This window comes from Microtus oregoni, unplaced genomic scaffold (genome assembly GCF_018167655.1).
Source record: "Microtus oregoni isolate MIOR12 unplaced genomic scaffold, Mior012 000020F_ref0000438, whole genome shotgun sequence".
Taxonomy (NCBI): domain Eukaryota; kingdom Metazoa; phylum Chordata; class Mammalia; order Rodentia; family Cricetidae; genus Microtus; species Microtus oregoni.
Window position 1 is genome coordinate 9,215,488 of NW_024543079.1, and position 24,566 is coordinate 9,240,053.

Here is a 24,566-nt window from a genome sequence, read left to right on the forward strand (position 1 = left end):
TGCAAGCCAAATTTAAGAAAACACTTAAGATGATACATGACTAATGGAAGAATAGTTCAACACCTACAAGTCAAGAAATGCAGTTACAGCATATACACAGACTTTGGAGGGACAGAAATCACATGACCAATGATGCATAAAAGGCATTTGATAAAGTTCAACAGCACTTCCTGATAAAAGCTCTAAAGAAAATAGGAATATAAAGTACATACCTCAACATAAAAAGGATATATATATATATATGAAGATATATATAATGACAAACTTAAAGTCTATATTATATTAAATGGAGAAAAACTGAAAACATTTCCCCTATAATCAGAACCAAGAGTAAGGCAAGAGAAAGAAACAAAAGGGATACAAAAATGAAAAAAAGAAATCAAAGCATTATTAAAAGATCATTAATACTCCACCAGGAAACTCTTTGATCTGATAAACACTGTCAAAAATAACACACAAAAATCAGTAGTTTTTTATATACCAATAATGAACTTGCCAAGATGTAAACTGGAGGAGGTGGGTCCCTATTCTAATAATAGCTTTAAAACAAACAAGCCAGGTAATGGTAGCACAAGTACTTTAATCCTAGCACTCGGAGGCAGAAACAGGTGAATCTCTGGGTTGGAGGATAGGCTGTTCTACAGAGAGAAACCCTGTCTCACACACACACAAAAAAAAAAAAAAGAGAAAGAAAGAAAGAAAAAAAAAACCAACAAAACAAAAACCAAAAAACTCCCAAAACTAAACAAAAACACAACTAAGGTCGTCAAGATGTATCAGTGGATGAAGGTGCTTTGCTATTTATCCTGATAATGAGTTCATTATCACCTGGAACCCACATGGTGGAAAGAGAACTGATTCTTAGAAGCTATGCTTTGACTCCACATGGGTACCGTGGGTATGTCATGTAAATGTATCATGTGCTTGTGCACACAAACAACCACACAATAGATATATGGTGATGCCCATCTTTAATCCCATTACTCAAGAGGAAACGGAAGAGGAAGAAGACCTCTGTGAATTCTATGCTAACTTGTAATTGCAAGTTCCAGGCCAGCAAAGAAAAGCAAATACTCTAGTAGAAATAAATCTAACAAAGGCAGTGAAAGAAAAGCCTGTACAACGAGCATTAAGACTCTAAATAGAGTGAAAACAACATTAAAAAATGCAAAGACTATCCATGATTGTACATTGGTAAAATTAGTACTGTGAACCTAACTATATAATAAAAAGTTATCTACAGAGTCAATGTGATCCCCATTAAATTCACTGAATTAGGAAAAAAAAACCATAAAATTTATGTTAGTATAAAAGATCATACAAACAAAGCAGTCCTAAGCAGAAAGAACACTAGAGGCATAGTATCTAAACGCAAACTCTATTAAAGACCATGGTAACAAAAATAGCATAAAACAAGCAGGTAAACCCACAGAATAAAAAGATCCAGAACAAACCCACAAAGCTACAACCACCTAATTTTTCATCAAGGGCATCAAAAGCATTGAGAAAAAAAAGGCAGTCTCTTCAGTAAACGGTACTGAGAAAACTAGACACTTACCTATTATCCTGCACAAAAATTAACTAAAAACACATCAAGGGCCTTAATGTAGCATCTGAAATTCTAAACTGTCTGAGGGAAACACTTTCAAAATATAGGAATAAGCAACAACTTTCTGGAAAGAACCCCTTATAGCTTATGAAGTAATTGCCAAGAACTGACAAATGGAATTGCACACAATTAGAAAGCACCTGTACACAAACAAAACATCAAGAGAAAAGTGACAGCTTACAATAGGTGAAAGTATGTCCCAATTGTATATCTGACAATAATCTACAAAGAGCGCTAAAAAACATCCATCTTAAATGAGCAAGTGAACATAGAATCAAAATACAACCAGCAATAAATACTTGAAAAAGTAACGTCCTTAGGCATTAGGGAAATAACATTCAAAAGCACCCCAGTCAGAACAGCTAACAAAAAGAAAAAACAAAACAAGACAAAACAAACAAACAAACAAACGCTAGTGAGGATGTAAATTGGTAAGGCCACTATAGAAATCCTACTGATGACTTTTAAAGCAGGTGAGGGTTTGCTACACTTCAATTTACCAGAAAGAAAAGTTTTAGTGAAGCATCTAGATTCTCCACAAGGCTCACTGGGTTGCAAGTGGCTGCAGCAAAGTAAATCGGAGGACAGTGCCTAGGAGAACATGTTCCTGACCCTTCTAACACCCCACAATCTGTCAATGAACTCAAGACAATAAATTTGAGTCCAAAGAATCTATTGAGATCTTAGTTTACCAGAAGTCTTGCATGGTCTCTGGACAGAAACTGGGTATCACAAATCTCAATCAATTTATCTAAGAAAGAGAATACCAAGAGTAGCTTGTTACTTCCTTGACCTTTTCTGCATTCTTAAACCAGTTATGAAACATCCCTGGAGAGGACACCTGCTTCTCTTTCTCCGAAATACCTGGATACACACATGACACAGTCTCAAAATCTATCTTTATCAAATAAAACTGAAAGTTCAAAGACTCAAGGAAGCAAACTTCTCAACTCTTTGACTCAGTGAGTAAGGTAAATACATCAAACAATCCCTAACAAATCCATTCTGTTGTTCTGTGGAAGGCATGAGAATACATAATGTGATTTTAAGTGGTCTTCTGAATCTAGAAAGAACTTTGTGGAGCCTGCTTGTGGGTACTGAAAATGAGGAAAAAGAACAGAAAGAGTACAGACAGTAAAAATGGGCTACAGGTAGTTAGTATACGTTTATATATATCTACCAAAATATATACTTATTCTTAAAATTAAGTCCAATAAGGTTCTATATAAGCCTTACAGTATTAAGGAGTAATTCATAGTGACTAAGAAATTTCAAAATTACTAGCAAGAAGTTTCTTTTGAAATACTGGGGAATGGTGAGGTTACATTGTGGATACAGTAAAGCCCTATAAGCTAGATACACTCTAAAACGGCAAATTTTGTGGCATGCATATACCTCAAGTTTTAAAAATCTTATTCTGTCAGTCTTCTCTATTTCTAAACTTTCTGGATTAGTGCTGTTCAGTCTCACTAACTAGAACTGTAAAAACCCAAGCTGGCCTAGGTCAAGTTCTCTTACTACTGACTTTATTTTGAACCATCAAGTTGGGTAGGTCAATTATGTGTTGGAAAAATATAGACACCACCAGGTGGAGTCACCCAGAAAAAAATAAGCTACCATAGTATAAGATCTTACCTAGAGAAGCCATTTTCCTTCTCCTTCTTTATTTTTGCATCCCCGGCTGCTCTAATCTGCAAGGTAAAAAACCACAACAATTGAGTACATGCTTTGGAAAATATTAAATATGAAAACAAATTTCTTATTCAAGAATATTACCATCAACTGGAAGTAGTGTTAAATTTTTATTAGAATATATTAATTATATGTAAAACAGGTTTCATTATGACATTTATACAAGTATATGATCTATGCACGGCTCATCTCCCCAATCCAGTTGTTTCCATTACCATGTCTTGTCTTCTTTCCTTTTGGATGCCTCACTAAGGTTGCTTACAGGAGTACAGGCACATTACCAGTAATCAGGCCACTGGAGAAAATGCCTCTTTCCTCTAATAACCTTTAATGGATGGTAAGTCTTGAAGGAATAATGAGGCATCATGAGTCCCTACCCATCTCTAAGGCAGAATGTTGATAGGAACAATATTGTACATGTCTTGGGCTGATAATCACAGTGGTTGACTGACTGTTCAGGAAGGCCAAGACCATGCCAGGCTATTTTAGAGTGTCTGGATCCTGGACTGTCTCTTCTTGTTAGCAAAACTAAGGTGAGTCAACTAAAGACCTTGATTTTTCCCAAATTTGGTTTTTGACAATGCTAGGTAAAATGGACCGAGAAAGGTCTTACTAAAATAGCAACTTTTTAATCTTAAAATAATAGTAATTTCACCTCCCCAATAAATATATTCGCTACTCAAAATCTGCTGCTGGCAGTGCAGAGAAAAGAACAAACACCAAAATCAAGAGAACAGACTAGTCTAGCTCCTGCTCTCTTTGGTTTAAGCAGAGTATTATCTATTTCCCCCATCTCCTTCAATTTTATTTTTTGCATGAGTCAGAAAAAAATAAATCTCTCAAAAATCTTGACATATAAACACAAATGGATGCCTCTCAGTTCCATCAGTCTCTTTGGAAAAGAACAAAACAATCAACACATGGCTATCTCAGGGAAAGATGTGGGGGACAACAAGTCAGGAGGTAACAAGGAGGTCTTGTTCCACATTCTATATTCCACCATGTCTGTGTTTTTTCATTTAAGAATCTTCAACCTTTATTTTGAGTCAGGGTATACATTTCAGGCTGGAAATCACCTTGAACTCACTTTGTAGCCCACCATGACTGAATTTCTACTCCTCCTGTCTCTACCTCCCAAATACTGGGATTATAGGCATGTACCAACACACCTGGTTTAGATGGTGCTGGAAATCAAACCAAAGTCTTCCTGCATGCTAATAAAACACTCTACCAACCAAGTTCATACCCAACCCCAGAATCTTCAATCTTTATCAAAAGGAGACCCAATAAAGCTTGAGGCCTTCTTCCAAAAACGAAACTTTCCTAATATTTCAGAAAGATAGTTTTTCCAGAAACACTATATACTCACTATAGTATAAAATAAAAGGTTTGCTGTATTGTGAAGGACCCAGTTGGTAAATAATTTGGTTTTCATAGTTTGAACAGGTTGACTCTAAAATCTTTGGGGTGGAGTGGGAAGTTTAATGAGTACACTGCAAAGAAGCAGTAGGCCAGGCAGTAACTACAGTATTGCCCGCTAACTCTCAAGTCTTCCTACAGACTGCTTTACTCCCCATGTCAAAGGGAGTAAACACACAACAAAGGTACTTTCATTAACAGCTTCTAAAGTGATCAAAATAAAAGTAGAATTTAACTGCTCTTTTTCCCCCTAAAGGAAAGCTATATACCTTTTCCTCCTTTCGTTTTTCTTTGTCTCTGTCTTTATGTTTGTCTTTATGTTTTTCTGAGCTTCCATCCTTATGTTTGGTTTTCTCTTTCTCTTTATGTTTCTTTTCAGAATCTTTATGTTCACTGTTAAAAAATAAGACATAAAGGGTTAGCCTAGAGTTATGACCACAAGATCAACTTAAAGAACATAAACAATCAAAACTTGTAATGCTTAGATAGTCCTGATAAAAAATTCAAAGACTTATTTGGCAGTACTAACCAGAAAACACCAAAAGAAATCATCTGGATTTTGTTTTGATCTCCCTTCAGCTCCTAGGTACAAGCTGTTGCTGGGACAGGAGCCCACAATGAACCAGAGGGACAAAGAAATGTACCCAGTGTGCAACTGCACTGCTGTATTAGGAACACAGGGAAAACTAGTTAGGAGAAAGAAAATATTCCATATGGCATAAACTTACTTCATTCATGACTCTGTGAGGATAGCACAGGTCAAATGAGACCTGAGAGATGGTGCCCCTTTACCTGCTGACTCAGCAGTCAATCAAGTCGCTTAGAAATAAGGTTGCAAAAGTCCTGAACATAATCACTTGTTTTCTGTCTTCACAGAAGCTTCTTTAGAACTCACAGTTGCCACAAATTACCTGGGAATTTGGGGGTTCCCTACTTTTGGGTTCTTACTCTAATTAATAAAAGGACTTAGAAACAGACTCAGAAAGAAGCTTAAGAGCACACAAGTAGAAAACCTTGGTACCTGCCAGAGGAAGGTAGAGAGAAGAGGAAGACAGAAAGTCATGCTGTTGAATTATGCCAGCATGTTCTGCAATAGAAGCCCACAAAGAGTCACATGGCAAACAAGCAGCTCCATGGCAGAAGGAGTGCGAGGAATGTCTCAGCGAACAAGTGAAAAGCCCAGAGATGTCAGAAAAGGCATTCCAGACGTGGGGCCAGTTTATCAAAGAAAAACAGATTTAAAATTAAAAGAAGGGAAAAGTTAAGCTTTTCTAAATTAGGTAGATAAATTCCACAGCACTACATAATGGAAGCTCTGCAAGTGACTAAATCCAGGACATTCTTTAAATGTGACAGAATATATGGCAAGCCTAGTGTTATTTCTATAACTTCCTAACAACAAAAAATGCAATGAAAGTTCTATCTCTAACAGTCACATCTAACCTAAGAGAATTCAATCTAATTTCGTGACTATGCCAGACTCAAGACAAAATGTCATAAGTGAATAGCCCATTATACTCAATGTTTTCCCACTAGCTTTAACTATGAAGAACTAAGTTACTTCCACATGAAGTTAAAAGCCCTGCTTGTCTCTTCCTCAAAATAAGAAAAGACCGATCTGAAATTAAGGACATTACTTCCAAGTCGTGCTTTGAAAGAGACATGTGTTCATACCAGTAGCACTGTAAAAATAATATTCCTATTTTGGAAAGCAAAATCTTACATTAAAAGCCAAGAGCCATTAAAATGATGAAACATAGTCATATAGGTTCTATCTTCTAGAAATTTCCTCATAAAAATGTTACAGGCAAAGATGTTTATTTTAGTACTCATCATAGTAACCAAAAGGAAAAAAAATGAGAAAAATGGGAAAATGGATACAATCTAAATAATTAAACCAGAGAGGAATTTGTGTTATATCAAATTATGAAACTACTAAGAAATATTGTTGACTACTCAAGTATAGAAGCAGAGTATTCCTGACAGATGCCAACAGGAATATGAAAAATGCCTTTGAATGTAAATTAGACAGAAACAGACTAGCAGCAAAAACCACATGCTAAAGAACAATATGGTCATTTTCTTCCATATATGTGGCTTAACAGTTAAGTCATTTGCTCATTGAAAAGAGCTGATGGATTCCATAGCTAAGCAAAACAGAACTCAAATTCAATGACAAGAAGTGGGAGTTCATTCCAGGTGCAGGAGTGCTAATAAAGCCCAACCAATAGGGACAGTAAGGCCTATGAGGTTCATCAGATCATCTGCCACTATTTTCACTCAGAGCAGAAAAAGCAGGCTTCACTGGCAATGATCTCAAGAGGCCAAGAAGTCTCCTCTGAAGCTGTTTCCTAAAAGGATAATACTTGTCTATAAAGAAGACAAAAACAAGACAAAAAATAAAGGCATTAAATTAAACCAAGCCACAGAAGATGTGTCAGATTACCTACTGTTACAGACACCTCTATGCACAAAAGTAGCCATAGCTAAGACAGCCATCTGGGTTCTAAGCAGGTTTAAGAGGAATGCAGGTACTATCACAAATGAGAAGAAATGCCCACTATGCCCTGTTTACATTCCCCTCCAGCTCTCATTAGCTGTTATCTGTATGAGTTATACAGCTAATGAAGGCTGAATGGCAGAGAATGCTGATGGCACAGTGACATTTCTTTACTAATATTATTACTCTTCTCACTGTGTTCTTGTATGTTTCTACTGAACTGCAACATTTCACCAAAATTTTATCCTATAACCAATGTAAAGAAATTAATCCTTGGGGTTGGAGAGATGGCTCAGAGGTTAAGGGCACTGGCTGCTCTTCTAGAAGTACTGAATTCAATTCCCAGCAACTACATGGTGGCTCACAACCATCTACAGTAAGATCTGTTACCCTCATCTGGCATGAAGGCATACATGCAGGTAGAACACTGTACACATAATAGATAAATATAAAAAAGAATTTAATCCTTTATATGTTGCTGAGCCTAAAACCTGGATCATACATAATATGCATAGCTTTGATATTACTAGCTTCTATTTTAAAAGTACTATAATAAAGTGAAACCCTATAACAAAGTCTAAACACTTGTATCCTACATAAATTTTATATAAAAGCAAACTCTGGAAACAAATGCAGTCATCTAAATGATGACCATATCTTCTCCCCACACTATCCTCTAGCCAAGCACGCACTGTACTTGGTTTTTGATGTTCTGTGTGCGTGTGCGCGGATGCATGCACTTGCATGCACAAATAAATGCATGTCTTTTGAGATAAGGTCTCACTATGCAGCCCTGGCTAGCCTGAAACTCATTGTATAGACTAGGCTGGCCTTAAGCTTACAGAGATCTGCCAGTCTCTGCTGGAACTAAAGGCGTGCACCACACATGGCTGTACTTGTTTTTATAACCCTTATTGTACTAAATTTTTTAATAATCCTGAGAGGCACGTTTTATTTTCTTAGACAAGTTTATATACAGAGGAAGCGGTAGTTTAAAAACTAATGCAAATTCTGTTGAGAGAGAAGCGATGCTAGGATTAAACTTGCTATTTCCATTTATAAGTTTAGAGCACCTGCTAGTACAATGTTATCACCTTTCCACTTAAATACTATTTTGTTTTCATGTTTATTGTGTGTGGGTGTTTTGCCTGTATGTATGTCTGTACAACATGCACTCTTGGTATCTGAGGAAGACAGAGTAAGAGTTGGATCTCCTGGGGCTAGAGTTACAGAAGGCTGTGAACTGATGATATGTGAGAGCTGGTAATTGAAATGGGGTCTTCTGGAAGAACAGGAAGTACTCAACTCCAGACACATCTCTCCAGCCCCAGATATCACAATTATCACTTAAAGGAGACTGATGTTGTATAGAAAATCTAAGATTTGACATATTAAGGTCATTAATATCTTGCCACCAAGTAGGTATTTTCTAAAACAGAAATCTTCAATACTTGAAAGGATAAGACCTTTGTGATTGCTTCCTATGAAAATATAAATGGCTAATTAAGGAATGCTTCAGGCTCCATCTTCCTTTACATATTATACCACTCTTCCCAATTCTTCTTATTTTTTGCTTTTGCTTTTTTGTTTGCTTTTGTTTTTCAAGAAAAGGGTTTCTTTGTGTAACAGTCCTGGCTCCTGGCCTTAGACTCAGATATCTGCCTGCCTCTTCTTCACAAGTGCTAGATTTAAGGTGTACACCAACACCAGCAGCTCCCAATTCTTTTTTTTTTTAAAAAGTTAATTAGAAAATTAATCTGCCTCAGTGAAAAATTAACTCATGGATTCTGTACTTATGTCTGTGAAAATGATTCTATCACGCCAGCTAAATAAGCAAAGCCATGTTCAAAAAAGTAAACATAGTATGTCTAGCCCTAAACAGAACACACACACACACACACACACAAATACATACATATGGCATCCATGCCTCTAAAGGCTCAAGGTCGAGGCAGATAGAGTATAGTAAGAAGTAGTGGAACACAATCAAATTCTCTTAAGAATTAATAGTTAAAAAGAGAAAAATAATGAACAGAAAAGACTTAAGAACTTCTTTTCATAATGTTCATGCTTGTCTTATGCTTCGAATCAGTTGAATTCCTATGATGATGAAAATGATGGAAGAAAGCAGTGCATGCTATTTTTAAAATGAGGTAACAGTGAGATCTGGTCTTTGACTTTTATAGTAGTTAAGCAAACAAAACATTCACCAATGTATCTTTAAAGCATGTATATAGACAGAAGGAAGGTGAGAGGAGAGACAAGCAAGGAGATGGCAGTAAAAAGCCAGGAGGATTAGGGATTTCTCTGATGGAGGAAGGTCATTGGCTAATAAAGGAACTGCCCTGGCCCATTTTATTGGTTAGAGGATAGGTGGGAGGAGAAAACAGAACAGAACGCTGGGAGGAAGAGGAAGTGAGCTCAGAGACTCCACAGCTCTGCTCTCCTGAGCAGACGCCTCAGCATAGACGCCATGCCCTGCTCCCTGGCAGACACCCGCGATGAAGCTCCGACCCAGGATGGACTAGGCTAGAATCTCCCCGGTAAGCGCACCTTGGGCTGCCATACACAGATGATTAGAAATGGGCTAAATTAATATGTGAGAATTAGCCTAGAAGAGAATGGGCCAAGCAGTGATTAAATGAATACAGTTTGTGTGTTGTTATTTCGGGGCATAAGCTAGCTGAGCAGGCGGCCGGGGTGCTGGGAACGCAGCCCCGCTGCCCTTATTACTTCATTTCTCTTTTGCATTAGAAAATTATTTAATTTTGTAGGGAAAAATTAAAAGGGGATGGACCTTTGCAAAACCTGGAGTCTGATATTCCGAGAAGCTATATGTTGGCGACTATGGGAAGACATTAAAATCTATTCTTTATGAACAATGAAGTGTTTAGCATATAGAAGAACAGTAGCACACAATACACATCTTGCTATAACAAAAACCCTGAGACAAGCCTGGTGGTAGCGGTGCATACCTTTAAACCCAGCACTAGGGAAGCAGAGGCAGGCAGATTTCTGAGTTCAAGACTAGGCTGGTCTATAGAGTAAGTTTTAGGATAACCAGGACTGTTTCACAGAAAAACCACCTCAAAAAAAAACAAAAAAAAAAAAACCAAAAAGAAACCAAACACACAAACACCCTGAGATAAGTACTGCTATCTCCACTTCACAGATCTGGAAATTAAAGCACAGAAAACTTAAGTAACTTGCCTAGAGACAATCATTTAATAAGAAAGAATGAGGACTTAATTAAATAAACTCAGGCAGTCTGGCTCCAGAGTTATGAACTTGACCATTCTATTACTTCCCAAACAAAGAAAGCAAGCAAGCAAATAAATAAGTAAATACATGCTATTAGGTTTAATAGAAATCTACTCATCTTGTGAGAATAGCCACTGATGCTTGCCAACTATGCAAAGCAGCAAATCCTGAAGGTCACAGACAATTGAATCTGGGGTACTCCTACAAGAAAGTGAATAGGCTTCCAAGCTACTGAAGGAAAGAAATTAATGGTTTTTCAAGCAAAGCAAGCAGTTAAAGTTTAAATAAAACAATTTCAGATAACTTCAAAGTTGTCTCCAGGAAAACAGAGCAGCAGCTAGTTTTCAAAAGGCTCTAAGGCATGGTGGCTGCTTAATATCCACCATCACTGGACTACTAAGAAAAATCACAAGGACTCTGATCTTTTGAATACCACAGCTGCCCGCCTTGGATCTTGTAGATGTCTAAAACTACAGATAGTATCCAACTCTATATAGAGAATGGAATGGGGATTGGTAGTCCTTATACAAGCATATCTATAATAAAATCTGATCTATAAATTAGGTATATTAGGGATTAATATCAACAATAACAATTTTCTGTAACTCTCAGCACATTATTTTCCCTCTTCTTTGATAACTTTCCCTTTCCATTTACAGGGAAACACTTTACTGCTTGCTTTGGTAAATCCCAATTGCTGCATCCCCATATTGAAAGCATGAGGTAAAATGAAGGTAAATTGAATACAAGTTTTAACTATGATGTGTTGACCGATGATCTTCATATAACCAGACAACTACTGACAAGCACAAGGAGAAGGCTGGGCAGTGGTGGCACACACCTTTAATCCCAGCACTCAGGAGGCAGAGGCAGGCTGATGTCTGGGAGTTTGAGGACAACCTAGTCTACAAAGTGCATTCCAGGACAGGCTCCAAAGCTACACAAAGAAACCTTGTCTCGATAAAACCCCAAAACAAACAAATAGACAAACAAACAACACAATGAGAATACATATGTATCATGGATATACTGGATAGAGAGATAAAGCAAGTCCCAGAGTTGTATTTTCTAAGAATACTCAGAAAGTCACACAATTTGAAACTTATCAGCAGAATGAATGATTCATATCTATGTAATCCCAACAAGAAGTTCTTCAGTTTGAAGCCAGCCTGGGTAACCATCTCAAAACAAACAAAATTTAGGAACTATTGTCATTAGAAATTTTCTATTATTATAGTTTGGACTTCTTTTCAAAAGAAAATTATAGAAAGTCAGGGGAGGAAGTGGGAATTTGGATTGGTATTTTTTAAAGTAATAAAATAATAATAAAATTAAAAAAGAGAAAAAAAGAAAATTTTAGAAAGTCAAACTGTGACCAAGAGAGGATTAATTACTGTGTGTAATTATATAAAAGTCAAAGTAAAATGGAATTTAGGAACTATTTATTTGTTTGCATGCTGGAAGATGTACTCAAAGATGCCCAAATCAATGTACATTCTAGCCTTCTATTCCTTCTCCATCTAAGTTTCTTATCTTTGCCATTTTGGTTTTATGTCATAACATTTAATGGTAATCTATCTTTCTATAACGAGCCACAGGATGATCCAAAACAGAAACCTTTTCTGTATTATAAAGTCCCCTTCTCAACTGTTTCTAGTAGTTTCTTCCTCCCTTTAAAATCAAGCACCAACTTCTTTAAACTGTTTCCAATAGGTAGTTTGCCTCAAGCCTAATTGCATTCCTTCCAAAACAAAATACATGCTCCAGTAGTAATGTGTCTTGTTTATGCTTTGTTTATGGGAATAAAATTTAGGGCTTGTATATACTTAGGAAAGCACTATCACAGAGCTACACTCCCTAATATTTTTCATGCTTTTCTCACCATCTGGAATGCCCCTTTAATATATTTGACAGTTATAAGCCCAGTTTGGCCTGAAACTTGGTGAAGCTACTGCTATTACCTTCCAAGTCAGGTGCCACTGTGCTGAGCAAGAATACCTCTTTTTCTAGTCATCACCTTTCCTCCTTTTGCGATCTATTTATTTAAGTGGCTTGTTTTCAATTATTGTCTCTCTCCATGAGCTGGGCATGGTGTCACATACCTTTAATCCCAACACTTGGAGGCAGAGACAGTCAGCTCTGAGTTTGAGGTCAGCCTAGTCTACAGTACTACACAGAAACCGTCTCAAAGAAAACCCAAAAAGGTTGCTTTCATCATGAAATCTTAAAAGCAATGATTATTATTTACTACAATAGGGGTAGAAGTAACTGAAAAATGTGACGTAGCAATAGTGAAATACTAAATTAGATCCCACTACAAAAACTGGAAGCTGTATTTTATCCACATGATCTTCTATTAGGCTTTGTGGTAATCGACACTGGCACCATCATTATCTTAATTAGCATATTACAGTTTACGATGAGCTATCATGTTCATAACAAATCCAAAAGTTTGCAAAGGCAGGTACTACTACTATCCATAGTCAACCAAATAGGAAAAAAGAGACAAATAAGTTGAATGCTTGGATTTGGACAAAACCTGTGAATGACGGAAACCAGTCTTTTGTCTCATGGTGCTTTTCAATGTCACACCTAGTATTAAAGAAAATCTGACTACGAATGACTAAGACTGATCAGATTATAAACCCAGTAACATCTTGGAAGCTAGAAAACTAGTCCTTTTCTTTCAATGTGTTTTTTAAAACTGAACTTAAAAATGTTACTACTCTGTCCCTGGTTTGTTTTCTATTGATAAAACACTGATCCAAAGGAAACTGGGGGAAGAAATGGTTTATTTGGCTTACATGTCCCATATCAAAATTCAATGAAGGAAGTCAAGGCAGAAGTCAAGCAAAGGCCATGGAGGAATGCTGCTTACTGATTTACTCCACGTGGCTTGCTTAGCCTACCTTCTTATACAACCCCTGGGATGGCACGGCCCACAGTAGGTCAGGCCAACACCAATTATTAATCAAAAACATACCCCCGCCCCACAGGCTTGCCTGTTGGCAGATTTTATGAAGGCATTTTCTCAATTTCCCAACTGAGGTTTCCTCTTTCCAAATGATGGTAACTCATTACAAATTCACCAAAAGTAACCAGCACATAATTATTAGGAAATAAATGAGGGGGCTGGAAAGACGGCTCAACGGTTAAGAGCACTGACTGCTCTTCCAGAGGACTCGAGTTCAATTTCCAGCACTCACATGGCAACTCATAACTATCTGAAAATGCAGTTTCATGGAATCTGACACCTTCAGATCAATGCACATAAAATAAAGCTAAATAAATCATTTAAAAAATTTTTTTAAAAAAGAAATAAATGAGGAATTGAAAGATGGTGAAGTTGTTAAGAGCACCTGCTGCTCTTGAAGAGGACCTGGGTTCAGTTCCTAGCACCCACATTCACATGACTCCAATTATTTGTTGTCCTCTTCTGATCTTTGGGGACACCAGGTACAACATGTATTATAAATACATACATGTAGGCAAAACACGCTTATCATACATATAAATCTAATAAAATAAACTATATAAGTAATAATTTTATTTGACTGGTGTAAATGTTTGTGCAACATCACAGGCAAAAACAAAACAAAAGAAACAGGAGACAGATATGAGGTTTTCCTAAGGTCAGAATTTGATTTAACTAATGCTTTTCGTGATAAGTCTGAGGAAATTAGAATCCAAAATGACATGGACTCATCTTTAAAAATTAGGAAATCACCTGACGGTGATGGAACATGCCTTTAAACCTAGCAACTGGGAGACAAAGGCTGGCAGACATCTGTGAGTTCGAGGCCAGCCTGGTCTACAGAGAAAGTTTCTAGGACAGTCAAGACTGTTACACAGAGAAATCCTATCTTGAGAAACAAAGAAACAAAACAAAAATTTAGGGAACCTACAACATGGTTAGGGGGAACAGTGCTTATACTTGGGTAAGTTGGCTACACATTTTGTTTAGGCAGGAAGTTTATTTAGTTTTTTTGTTTTGACTGTAAGGAATAATCTACCGGGAATGTTGAAGTCACAACCTTTCCTTATTGGATAATGTTATGACTTTTGTACACATGACCTCAAGCTCCTGTCCACAGGGGTAAAAAAAATCATCATCAATATTTGCTGCCTTGTTTTGTACTTAGAATGAAATCAAATAACCAAAGTGGGATCCTGTCAGGTTTGTGTCCACAGCACCAAAACAAAGAAAGGTGGCTCTCCTATTTATAGTATTATTATTGCAGAAATGTTAATTCCTGAACTTGGGTCCCAAGAGCAATCTGATGACAAATAATCAATGCTACTATCTAGACGAGGGACACAGAAATACATTCCAAATTCATGCTCCCTAACAATAACAGCATTGAGGATAACAGTCACTAAAGAAACTGACTACTAGGAACCACGGCAGTCACTTAAACAGGAACATAATACACTGAACATAGTAGAGTATAACCTTTACTCACTTGCTTTACTGCAAAAACTATGTCTGTGGAATAGTCAAAACACAAGCTTCCTTATAAGACATCTGGCTAACTGTCCTAAACTTAACCACATATGAATTAGAAACTAGTCACAGAAACTCAGGTCAAGTTCTTTCAAAATTTTCTGGCAAAAAGCCTACTGGTTTATTATTTCCATGAAAATAAATTTTTTTCCATGAAAAATTTTTTAAAAATGTATACCAAAACCTGCCTAAATTTAGGCTGGGCATGAAGGCATTGGCTATAACTATTAATTCCCTTCAAAATTCTATCAGTTTATGTGTGTCCCTATTTTGAGACATATTATAGCATATGTCTCATATTATAGCAGCATGTATAGTTGTTATATCCTTTGTATCATCATGAAATGAAGGTCTTTGGCAATATTCTTTGCTCTCAAATCTACTTTGGTACATATTACTATTAGCTGGAGAAGGCAAGATACACAAGAAGCAAAACTCATTTCAATTGCTGAGATTAATTTTGAATAAATAAAATAAAATAGTTGATCAAGTTTTAAGTGTAGTAGGAAAACAAGAAGAGGTACATGATTTGGGAAGAAATGTCTTTCACTAGGGAAAATTAAACTGGTTATTTTAAAGATTCAAAATTAAACTACAAAATAGAAATTTTCTCTTGTCTGTTGGCAATAAGACAAACTAGTGAAGTAGTTTTAAAATATAATGTTGACCAGGACAGGAACCAAAAGCCACGGAGAAACCCTGTCTCGAAAAATCCAAATAATAATAATAATAATAATGTTGAAAATACAAATATAGTTTTAAAATCTAGGAAACAATGATATCAAATCATTTTTTTACCAAGGCAAGTTCTGCATGTTTGATTAAGCAGCATGTTACAATAGATCTATACTTTAGCTATTATGAAATGTATATTAAAGAAAACTCAATGTGCTTGCTTTTTACAACTGGTCTAAACAAGAACATCCCAAATGAGGTCTGAATTATCAAAGTATTCTCTTTAACAACTCCAGCAAATAGCCACGCTACTGGCCTATACCAGCTGATACCTATCCATGGGAGTCAAGGACACCAGCTCCCAATTGAGTGATAAGCCCTGTTGGTCAAACCTTACCTGTTGCTATGTTTAGACTTTTCCCGGTCCTTTTCCTTATCCTTTTTGTGCTCTTTATGCCGGTGTTCTCGATCTTTGTGTTTATCTTTGTGTTTGTGAGAATCTGCAAGCAAAAGAGAAAAGTCAGTTATAAGTAATCACGTTATCTTTTGCCTGCCTACCTTAACAAAGGGATATAGAAACAGAAGTCAACGGCAACACACTACTGGTAGGAAGATTTCACAAAGACATCCCATCATCCTGCCTCAAATCCATGAACTTATGAATGATAAGCAAGCACTCTACCACTAAGCTGACTCCATGGTTTCATTTACTGCTGAGTGACATTCATTATAAAACATCATAATAATGACATCAGTACACATACATACATGCATACACACACACACACACACACACACACACAAACACACACACTGTAATTTATGATTCACATGCTGGTGGTGGACATTTGCTTCTAAATGAAGTAAAACTGCCAGGTCAATTGAAGAGTACTTTTAAAGTGCTAAATTACACATTCCTAAGTGGTTGTGCTAACATATATGTCCATAAACAATCATTGAGCTTTAAGATGCTATAAATCATCAGCAACATCTAGAATTATCAGTCTTTGCTTTTCTATTTGTTTCTCTATAAGACAAAGTTTTGCCACACAGCTCTGGATAGACTCATCTATTTGAATGCTTAGTCATCAGGGAGTGGAGCTATTTAAAACATTAGGAGGTGTGGCCTTGTTGGAATAGGTGTGTATCAGGAGTGGAATTTGAGATTTCAAAATCCCACATCTTTCTCTTGACCTGAGGATCAGAATGTAGCTCTAAGCTACTTCTCCAGGGCCATGCCTGCCAGCCTGCTGCCATGCTTCTTGACATTACGATGATAAACTAAACCTCTGAAACTATAAGTAAACCCACAATTACATGCTCTATTTTATAAGAATTGCCTTGGTCATGGTGTCTCTTCACAGCAATAGAATAGGGACTAAGATATATATACTACCTCACTGCTTTTTTTAAGATTTTTTTATTTTATACATGAGTGTTTTGCCTGCATGTATGTAAATGCAGTGTGTGTGTGTGTATGTGTGTGTTTGCTAGATCCCTATAGAGGCCATAAGAGCATTGGGTCCTCTGGAGCTAGAGTCCTGGGATCCAAACTTAGGTTCTCTGTAGTAAGAACAAATGTTCTTACCTGGAGTCCCCTCACTGTGGTTTGAATCCCTGTTTTTTAAGTAATGTTAAATGTGCTTATTGACTATTCACATACTTTGGTCAAGTATCTATTTCAATTTCACCCACTGATGTATTTGTATATGTTTCTGTGTGAATCTGTATGCATCTTACTATTGAGTTGTACAAATTATGTATTTCTGGGTTGCAATTTTTGGCCATGTGTATTATGATACTACAAATATAACCTCCTTCTTACATCAGACACTCAAGTGTTGGGGATTATAAAAGTAAACTATCATAATGAGCCTTTCTTCAAAAAAGATTTATTCTAATTTATGTGCATGGGTATTTTGCTTGTATGTATGTCTGTGTGCCATGTACATGTAATAACTGTCTGTGGAGATCAGAAAAGGGCATCAGATTCTCTGGAACTGAAGTTACAGATGGTTGTGAACTTCCATGTGGGTTCTGGGATTCAAACCCAGGTCCTCTGAAAGAGCCGTCAGTGCTCTTAATTGATAAGTTATCTCTGTAGCCCCCATAACAAGTATTAAGGAAAAAAGTGTCTAAATTTAATCAATTTTTCTCTTGGTATGAGAAAAAAATTACCAAAAATATCAACTGTTCACCCTACCCCTAGTTTTATTACAAAGGCATTCTTTACTTTGTTTTGATTTATGTTGATTGTATAAAATAGTGGGTTTCATTATTACATTATCTCTCCCACTTTTTGCTAGTATTAGGGAAACACTCTACCACACAGTTACATCCTAGGCTGAACTGTAACATTTCATACATGCATATAAAATACTTTGATATCCACTCCATTTCCCATACTTATCCCCAGTCCCAATGGTTCTCTTTCTATTCCCATTTACTCTATTGTCTATTTAAGATCAGGCCTACTGCTGTGCACTTAAATCCCAGCTCTGGGGAGACCCAGACAGAACTCCCAGTTCAGTGAGAGATTCTACCTCAAAAAAAAAAAAAAAAAAAAAAAAGGTGAAAAGAGGCCAGAGAGAAATTTCGGTTCTAAAAGTACTTGTTGCTCTTTAAAGATAGACACAGGTGTTCCGTTCATAGCATCCATGTTAGGAGCAGTTCACAATGTCCTGTAATTCCAGCTCCTAGAGATCTAACACCTTCTTCTGGCCTCCAAGGGCAGCTATACTCATACACACACAGGAATAATAAAATAAATCTTTAAAAAAATAAGATAGAGCCCAAAGAAGACATCTGATATTGACCTGAAAATGTACATGTACCCTCCCGTGAATGTCTACAAGTAAATATTAGTATATAGCATGCAACATAGTAAAAGGCACTGGAACTTTCCTCCTGCTCTCTATCTAGCAGCACACTCAAGACAGTTGTGGTAAGGATCTGATGCTTACTTCTAACAGCCACATGAAGATACCTTTTTAGAAGTAAATCTTCCACCACCCAATTTAGCCTACAGATGACTGTAATTCAGGATGAATTTTTATGAAAGACCTTTTTAAAATGAATTATTGAATTTAGTTAAGTCTTCCAAGAAGTTGGTACTATAAGGCAAGTAACACTATGCCCAGCTTAATCAACTAAATTTGAAGTAGCATGCTTCACAACAATAAGATTAAGTATAGATTAAGTATTTCTGACCTTCAGCTAAAGAAAAGATACTTGGAATAATTGAGTATCTATTCTATACCAGGCCGCAAGGAAAGAGAAACATTAACATTTGCAAGATCATGTCCCTAGTTCTAAGAAATTCCCATCCCACAGAAATGGGAATAAAGTGTTAGAAGGGTGAACTCAAATCTTCCAAGCAATGTACACAACCATCCAACTTCAAAATCTATAGTCTCCCATCTTAAAATGCTTAGTCAATAAAGATAAAATTAGTGAAATTTACTTCAGATCATAAAAATGACGATTTATGCACCAGAACTACAACATGAACTAAAGCAGGTGTTTTGTTTATAGCCAGAAATTAGCTATTACTTTGTCTCAAGGGCATATAGTAGGTATGGCTTCCATAGACTCATGTTTGAATGCTTGGCCCACAGGGAGTGGCACCATTAGGAGGTGTGGCCTTGTTGGAGGAAGTATGTCACTGTGGAGGCAGGCTTTGAGGTCTTAGACACTCCTACACCTAGTGCGGCACACTCCCTGTGGAACAAGATGAAGAACTCCCAGCTCCTTCTCCAGCACCATGTCTGCCTACTCACTGCATAACACCATGATGATTATAAACTAAACCTCTGAAACTGTAAGTCACACCCAGTTAAATGTTTTCCTTTATAAAAGTTGCCACTGCCATGGTCATGGTGTCTCTTCACAGCAATAGAAACCCTAAGACAGCAGGAAAATAATAACTGGGAAGAGGGGAGAAAAAGAGTACTACTGTTTATAATTCAACAAATCCATGAACATATACAAAAGACTGGCAAACAAAATAATGAATGTAATAATTTTAAATATAGAAATTTATGAACTTGAGTATACTTCATCTTATTTCCCATAATGAAGTATCTTTATAATAAAGTCAGTTAAAGATTAGCAAACTTTAAAATTTATTTTGAAGCTGGCCTGATGACACACATCTTTAATATCAACAATCTCTGAGTCAAGACCAGCCTGGTCTACCTAGAGAGTTCCAAGGCAGCCACCTTCAGAGAAAGACCCCCATCTCAATCAATCAATCTATCATTCAATTAATGGAATTCATTTTGTTAAATACAAACATAAGTCACTAAAAAGCACTGAACTTTAAAATAATAGTAACACTGAAATAATTCTCAGTAATTCTTACTAGGTTTTCACATACATTATCTTTCTGAAATGTACAAAATTCAAAATCAATTTTAAGAACAGGTCTTCAGCCTTAGAAACAAATGCTTTCTAAAATGTTAAGAACTATCCAGGGAGAAAATTAGGGGAGTTGATAATAATTCCATATACACAAGTAAGAGCTAGGCCAAAAATACAAATGCAAAGTCACTACCTATCTAGTATGTTCTCGAACTATGCTACAAACATTGTGACAAATTTTTTTTTAAAAAAATTGACAAGTGCCTGCTGCCAAACCTGACAATTGTGTGCAAAATGACTTCCACAAGTTGTCCTCTGACCAGAACATATTTTCCATAGCCCCATCCAAATTAATAAAAATGTAATAAACATATGAATGTCTGTTGAATTCTATTAATCTATTCAGTTGAGTTCTACAAGGCACACTTGGATATCTGAGAACTTGCAACATGGAAGTCGATTTGTATCAGTACACAAGTAGCACTGCACACATAGAGAACATGTTAAATAGTTATTTAACATTTAAAAAACTGAATAATCTACTGATTTAACTGAAGAGGTGATTTGTATATTAGTAGGTAAACTGAGAAGTTAAAACCTCTTGCCTGGCAGCGGTTGTGCACACCTTTAATCCCAGCACTAGGGAGGCAGAGCAATTTCTGAGTTCGAGGCTAGCCAGATTTACAGAGTGAGTTCCAGGACAGCCAAGGCTACACAAAAGCCCTACCTCGAAAAACCAACCAACCAGGCTGGGTGGTGGTAATGGCCTTTAATCCCAGCACTTGGGAGTAAGAGGCAGGTGAATCCCTGTGAGTTTGAGGCCAGCCTGGTCTACAAGAGTTAGTACCAGGACAGCTAGGACTGTTACTCAGGAAAACCTGACTCAAAAAAATCAAAGCAAAACAAAACAAACAAACAGAAAACCTCTAAAGATGCATACAAAAGAGGTATTTCTGAGTAAATTGGGGTGGAATCAAGAATTAAAAGACAGATAAAACAATACTAGCAAAAAGTTGCCAGTTACTGAGTTAAATGATGGGTACATAGTAGCATCAAACTACTCTGTTATATACAGTGTGTATTCTTTGTGATCTCTAAGCATTTTCCTTCCCAATTCCTTACTTTTTGCTATTTTGTAAAGGTAAAGGAAGAAAATGAGCCTAATTCCAAGAGAGAATTTGCATTAAGGAGCAAAGAATGAAAAATTATTTGTTTAGAATTGGGGCTAAGGATCAAATTCAAAGCCCTGCTCTATGCTGGCAACTGTTTTTTTTTTTTTTTTTTTTAAACCACTAAGTTACATCCTATCCCTTGGGGTTGTTGTTAACAAGGTCTTGCTATATATATTTCAAGCTGTCTGCAGAACTCAAGATTCTCCTGCCTCTGTCTTCTGGTGCTGAAATAACAGACCTTTGTCACCACAGTAGGTGCCAAAAGGTAAAGTTTAATAGATAATATTAATCCAGGGTCAGAGTATTCTACTCTAGGTTGACAGCTACTTTAATCTGAAAAGGAACAAAAATAATCATAATAAGGGAAACTAGTTGAAAGGCAGAGTGTAGAAGAAAGGATAACTAAAAATTACTAGCTAGTAACAACCCAGAAGACAGTGACAGCAAAGAGACTAAGAACAGAGGAAAAACATGCAAGTGCATTGAGGAAAAGAGAAGCTGAAACCAGTTCTAACAACAATATGTGTAAAGAATGTAGAGAAAGAGAAAAGGAAAATTCTCATCTTTAGGTCCTAGAATCTGGAAGAACACGAGGCCCTAGTAAAAAAACAGAAAGCTGTGCCCAAAAAAGTGAGAGTCTATGTGTCTAAATGAAGCCAAATATTTAAGGCAATAGTGGGACACGTGACCTAGATGCTGGTCAAAAGAGAGAGGAAGGAGAAAATGAAGCCAGTACAGAACTCTTATCATGCATGGTGAAAAACTTGTTTGTAGAGAATATACCAGTGGCTTTAAAGATTAAGTATCCTGAAATTTGTGGTCATTTTTAATAAAAAGGAAATATACACATTAGAAGTAATAGGTATTATTTACTAGCTATGCATTTTACTTAACTTGACATTTTTGGAAATACAGTATATTTAGTTGGTATATACAATCCTTGTGGCAGTATAATTCCACAATGTCTAATCAAATAACTAACTCATGTGCTCTCATATCCCTTCTCTGACTCATTAGTGCTACAACTTGGAATTTATGTCATACCTTAAAGGTGTCTCTAGATTTGAAGGTTAAAGGAATGGTACCAAAGTTAAGAGGAAAACCTTCCACAACACAAGTGACAGGTGAGGGGAAGCAATCAGAAGATAAACTAAGTACACAACAAGAGTTAAGAAAAAAGACGAGGAATTTAAAACTATTCTGAAGAATTATAACCACATCCCCAAATCTGGAGTTTACACAAATCAACATACTTAATACTATGCACTTGTATTTTCTAATACTTTAAAAGGCTTTTTGTTTAGGGCAGAAAATGAACTGGTCTCTGGTGTTAAAGACTGATATAAGGAAGTATTGTCATGTATCAGGAATATGTGAATCTCCCCCAAAAACTAAGAAGTTTGAAAACTTATTGTCATTAAAAGGAAAGAACAGTTAAAAAAAAAATTTCACCCTTTCCAATGGTCTCAATTCACACTTTAAGAATGTTGGTTTACTTTTAGTATAGATCCTTTTTAATGGCGGCTAATATAAGTAAATCCATAGAAAAGTCCTTATTTTACATTAATTCTTATTGAGAATGTTTTCAAAATTCTAGGACATAATTAACAACTTTTGAGGTCAGAAGAGTAGTTCCTGGCTAAGAGAAAGGCTCTAAGAGTTCTGGAACTGAAAAGGAGAGAAAAAAATTGAAAGGATTCACTTCTAAACCAAACCATGGGTTAGATGTGTTCAGCAGCAGAGCACTTGAGTAGCATGTGTGGGTAAAGTCCTAGGATCAATCCTCAGTACTAAAAAATAAATGAACAAATAGACACAGGACACACATACATCCAGAATGCAACCTTAAGCCAGGGGTGGTGGCATACACCTTTAATTACAGCAAAACGAGCAGATCTCTGTTACTTTGAGGCAAGGTTGGTTTACATAGTAAGTCCCAGGACAGTTAAAGCTACATAGTGAGACCCTGTCTCAAAAAGGCTGGGGGAGAGGGGTGTAGAGATGGCTTGGTGGTTAAGAGCACTAGTTGCTCTTTTAGAGGACCCCATTTCAATTCCTAGCACCTACATGGTAACTTACATCCATCAATTCCAGTTCCAGGGATTCTGACACCTTCATACAGACACATTAAAAAATAACACCACAGTCCAGTATCAAATTATTTAAGATTAATCGCAAACAGAAACTTAGTCTAAGGGATATTTTACTACAGCCATGATATTCCAAAGGTGCCACTCAGTCACCCATGTACCTTCCTCTGTTACTTGTTTAACTCAAGCTGTGGCATCTAACAGTAGATTAAACTCCTTGCTCTACAATTTAGTTACAAATTACACAACTGTGAGCTAATTAACACCCGATTCTAAATTTCTAAAGTAGAAGTGAGTCCTGACAACCCATGCTTCAGGATTGACAGGTGAAAATGTAGAGAGCCCTTCAAGCATTGCTTGAGTAATAGCAGTATCTGCCATTTGTTTCACCTCTAACCTTCCTATTCTATTCTCCAAAAATCTGATTATATTTGAAGCTAAACCTAGAGGAAACTAGGTCTATTTCATTTCTAGTCTTTACACAATTAATTCAAGTTGTTAAGATCTTACATGTCTACTGTCACTGGTCTCAGCAGACAAGGCTACAATAACATTTTGTTTCAGCAGATTAGTATGGTTTAAAAAATTGTGAGTCCAATTATTTCAGGCTGTAGCCTACACTCAACATGGGCAGGCAAGTAAAAAAAAAAAAACCCTAACCAGGATGCAGGAAGGAATATAATCATAATCTGCTTTTACTAAAAGTTAACATAACAGATACAATCTTAGATCGCTATCATTTATACTTGGTATAGGTAAAATGCTAGTCGTTTAGAATTTCAAATGAAGTCATACGCTAACAGTAATTGAAGGATGCTGGTCCATGAAATAGTGTAAATTTAAGCCAACTTATTTTGCCGAACATAAAACAGGCACAAACCACTTCATAGTTTCAGGGGCACTGAGATAAAATAACTCATTCTATTCAGAGGATCTTAAATTTTCTCTTTTGTTTAGCACTAAGGAGGACAAGTAAAATGAAGACCCGCCTCAATTTCTAAGTCATTCTCTTAGCACATCATCTAGGATCAAGCAATGTAAACATACAGATGAGAAATTCATTCAGACTTCTAACACACTAAATTTGTACTGCAAAGTTACAAAAGCCCAACCACTCCTTATTCCAAATAAAATATAAACCTTTATCTCTTGGGTTGTATCTACATTTTATTTAGAGTCGTGATAGCAACCAGTTACATGTGACTAATTTAAATTCAATAAAATGGAAGGTAGGCTAGGGGTTGGGGGGCAAGCACTACCTTGCATCTCAAACACTGTAGCT

The 24,566-nt window shown here is 36.5% G+C and overlaps 1 protein-coding gene across 1 annotated transcript in view; it reads right to left on the reverse strand.

Annotated features, from left to right (window-relative positions):
• The window catches only part of Top1 (DNA topoisomerase I), an 83,942-nt gene that overhangs the window by 46,408 nt on the left and 12,968 nt on the right, over nucleotides 1-24,566 (reverse strand). The window contains exons 3-5 of the mRNA XM_041670288.1: nucleotides 16,058-16,160; nucleotides 4,990-5,113; nucleotides 3,245-3,300 (exon numbers count right to left, since the gene is read on the reverse strand). Of these exons, the coding sequence (XP_041526222.1) occupies nucleotides 3,245-3,300; nucleotides 4,990-5,113; nucleotides 16,058-16,160 (283 nt within the window). The remainder of the gene's footprint in view (nucleotides 1-3,244; nucleotides 3,301-4,989; nucleotides 5,114-16,057; nucleotides 16,161-24,566) is intronic.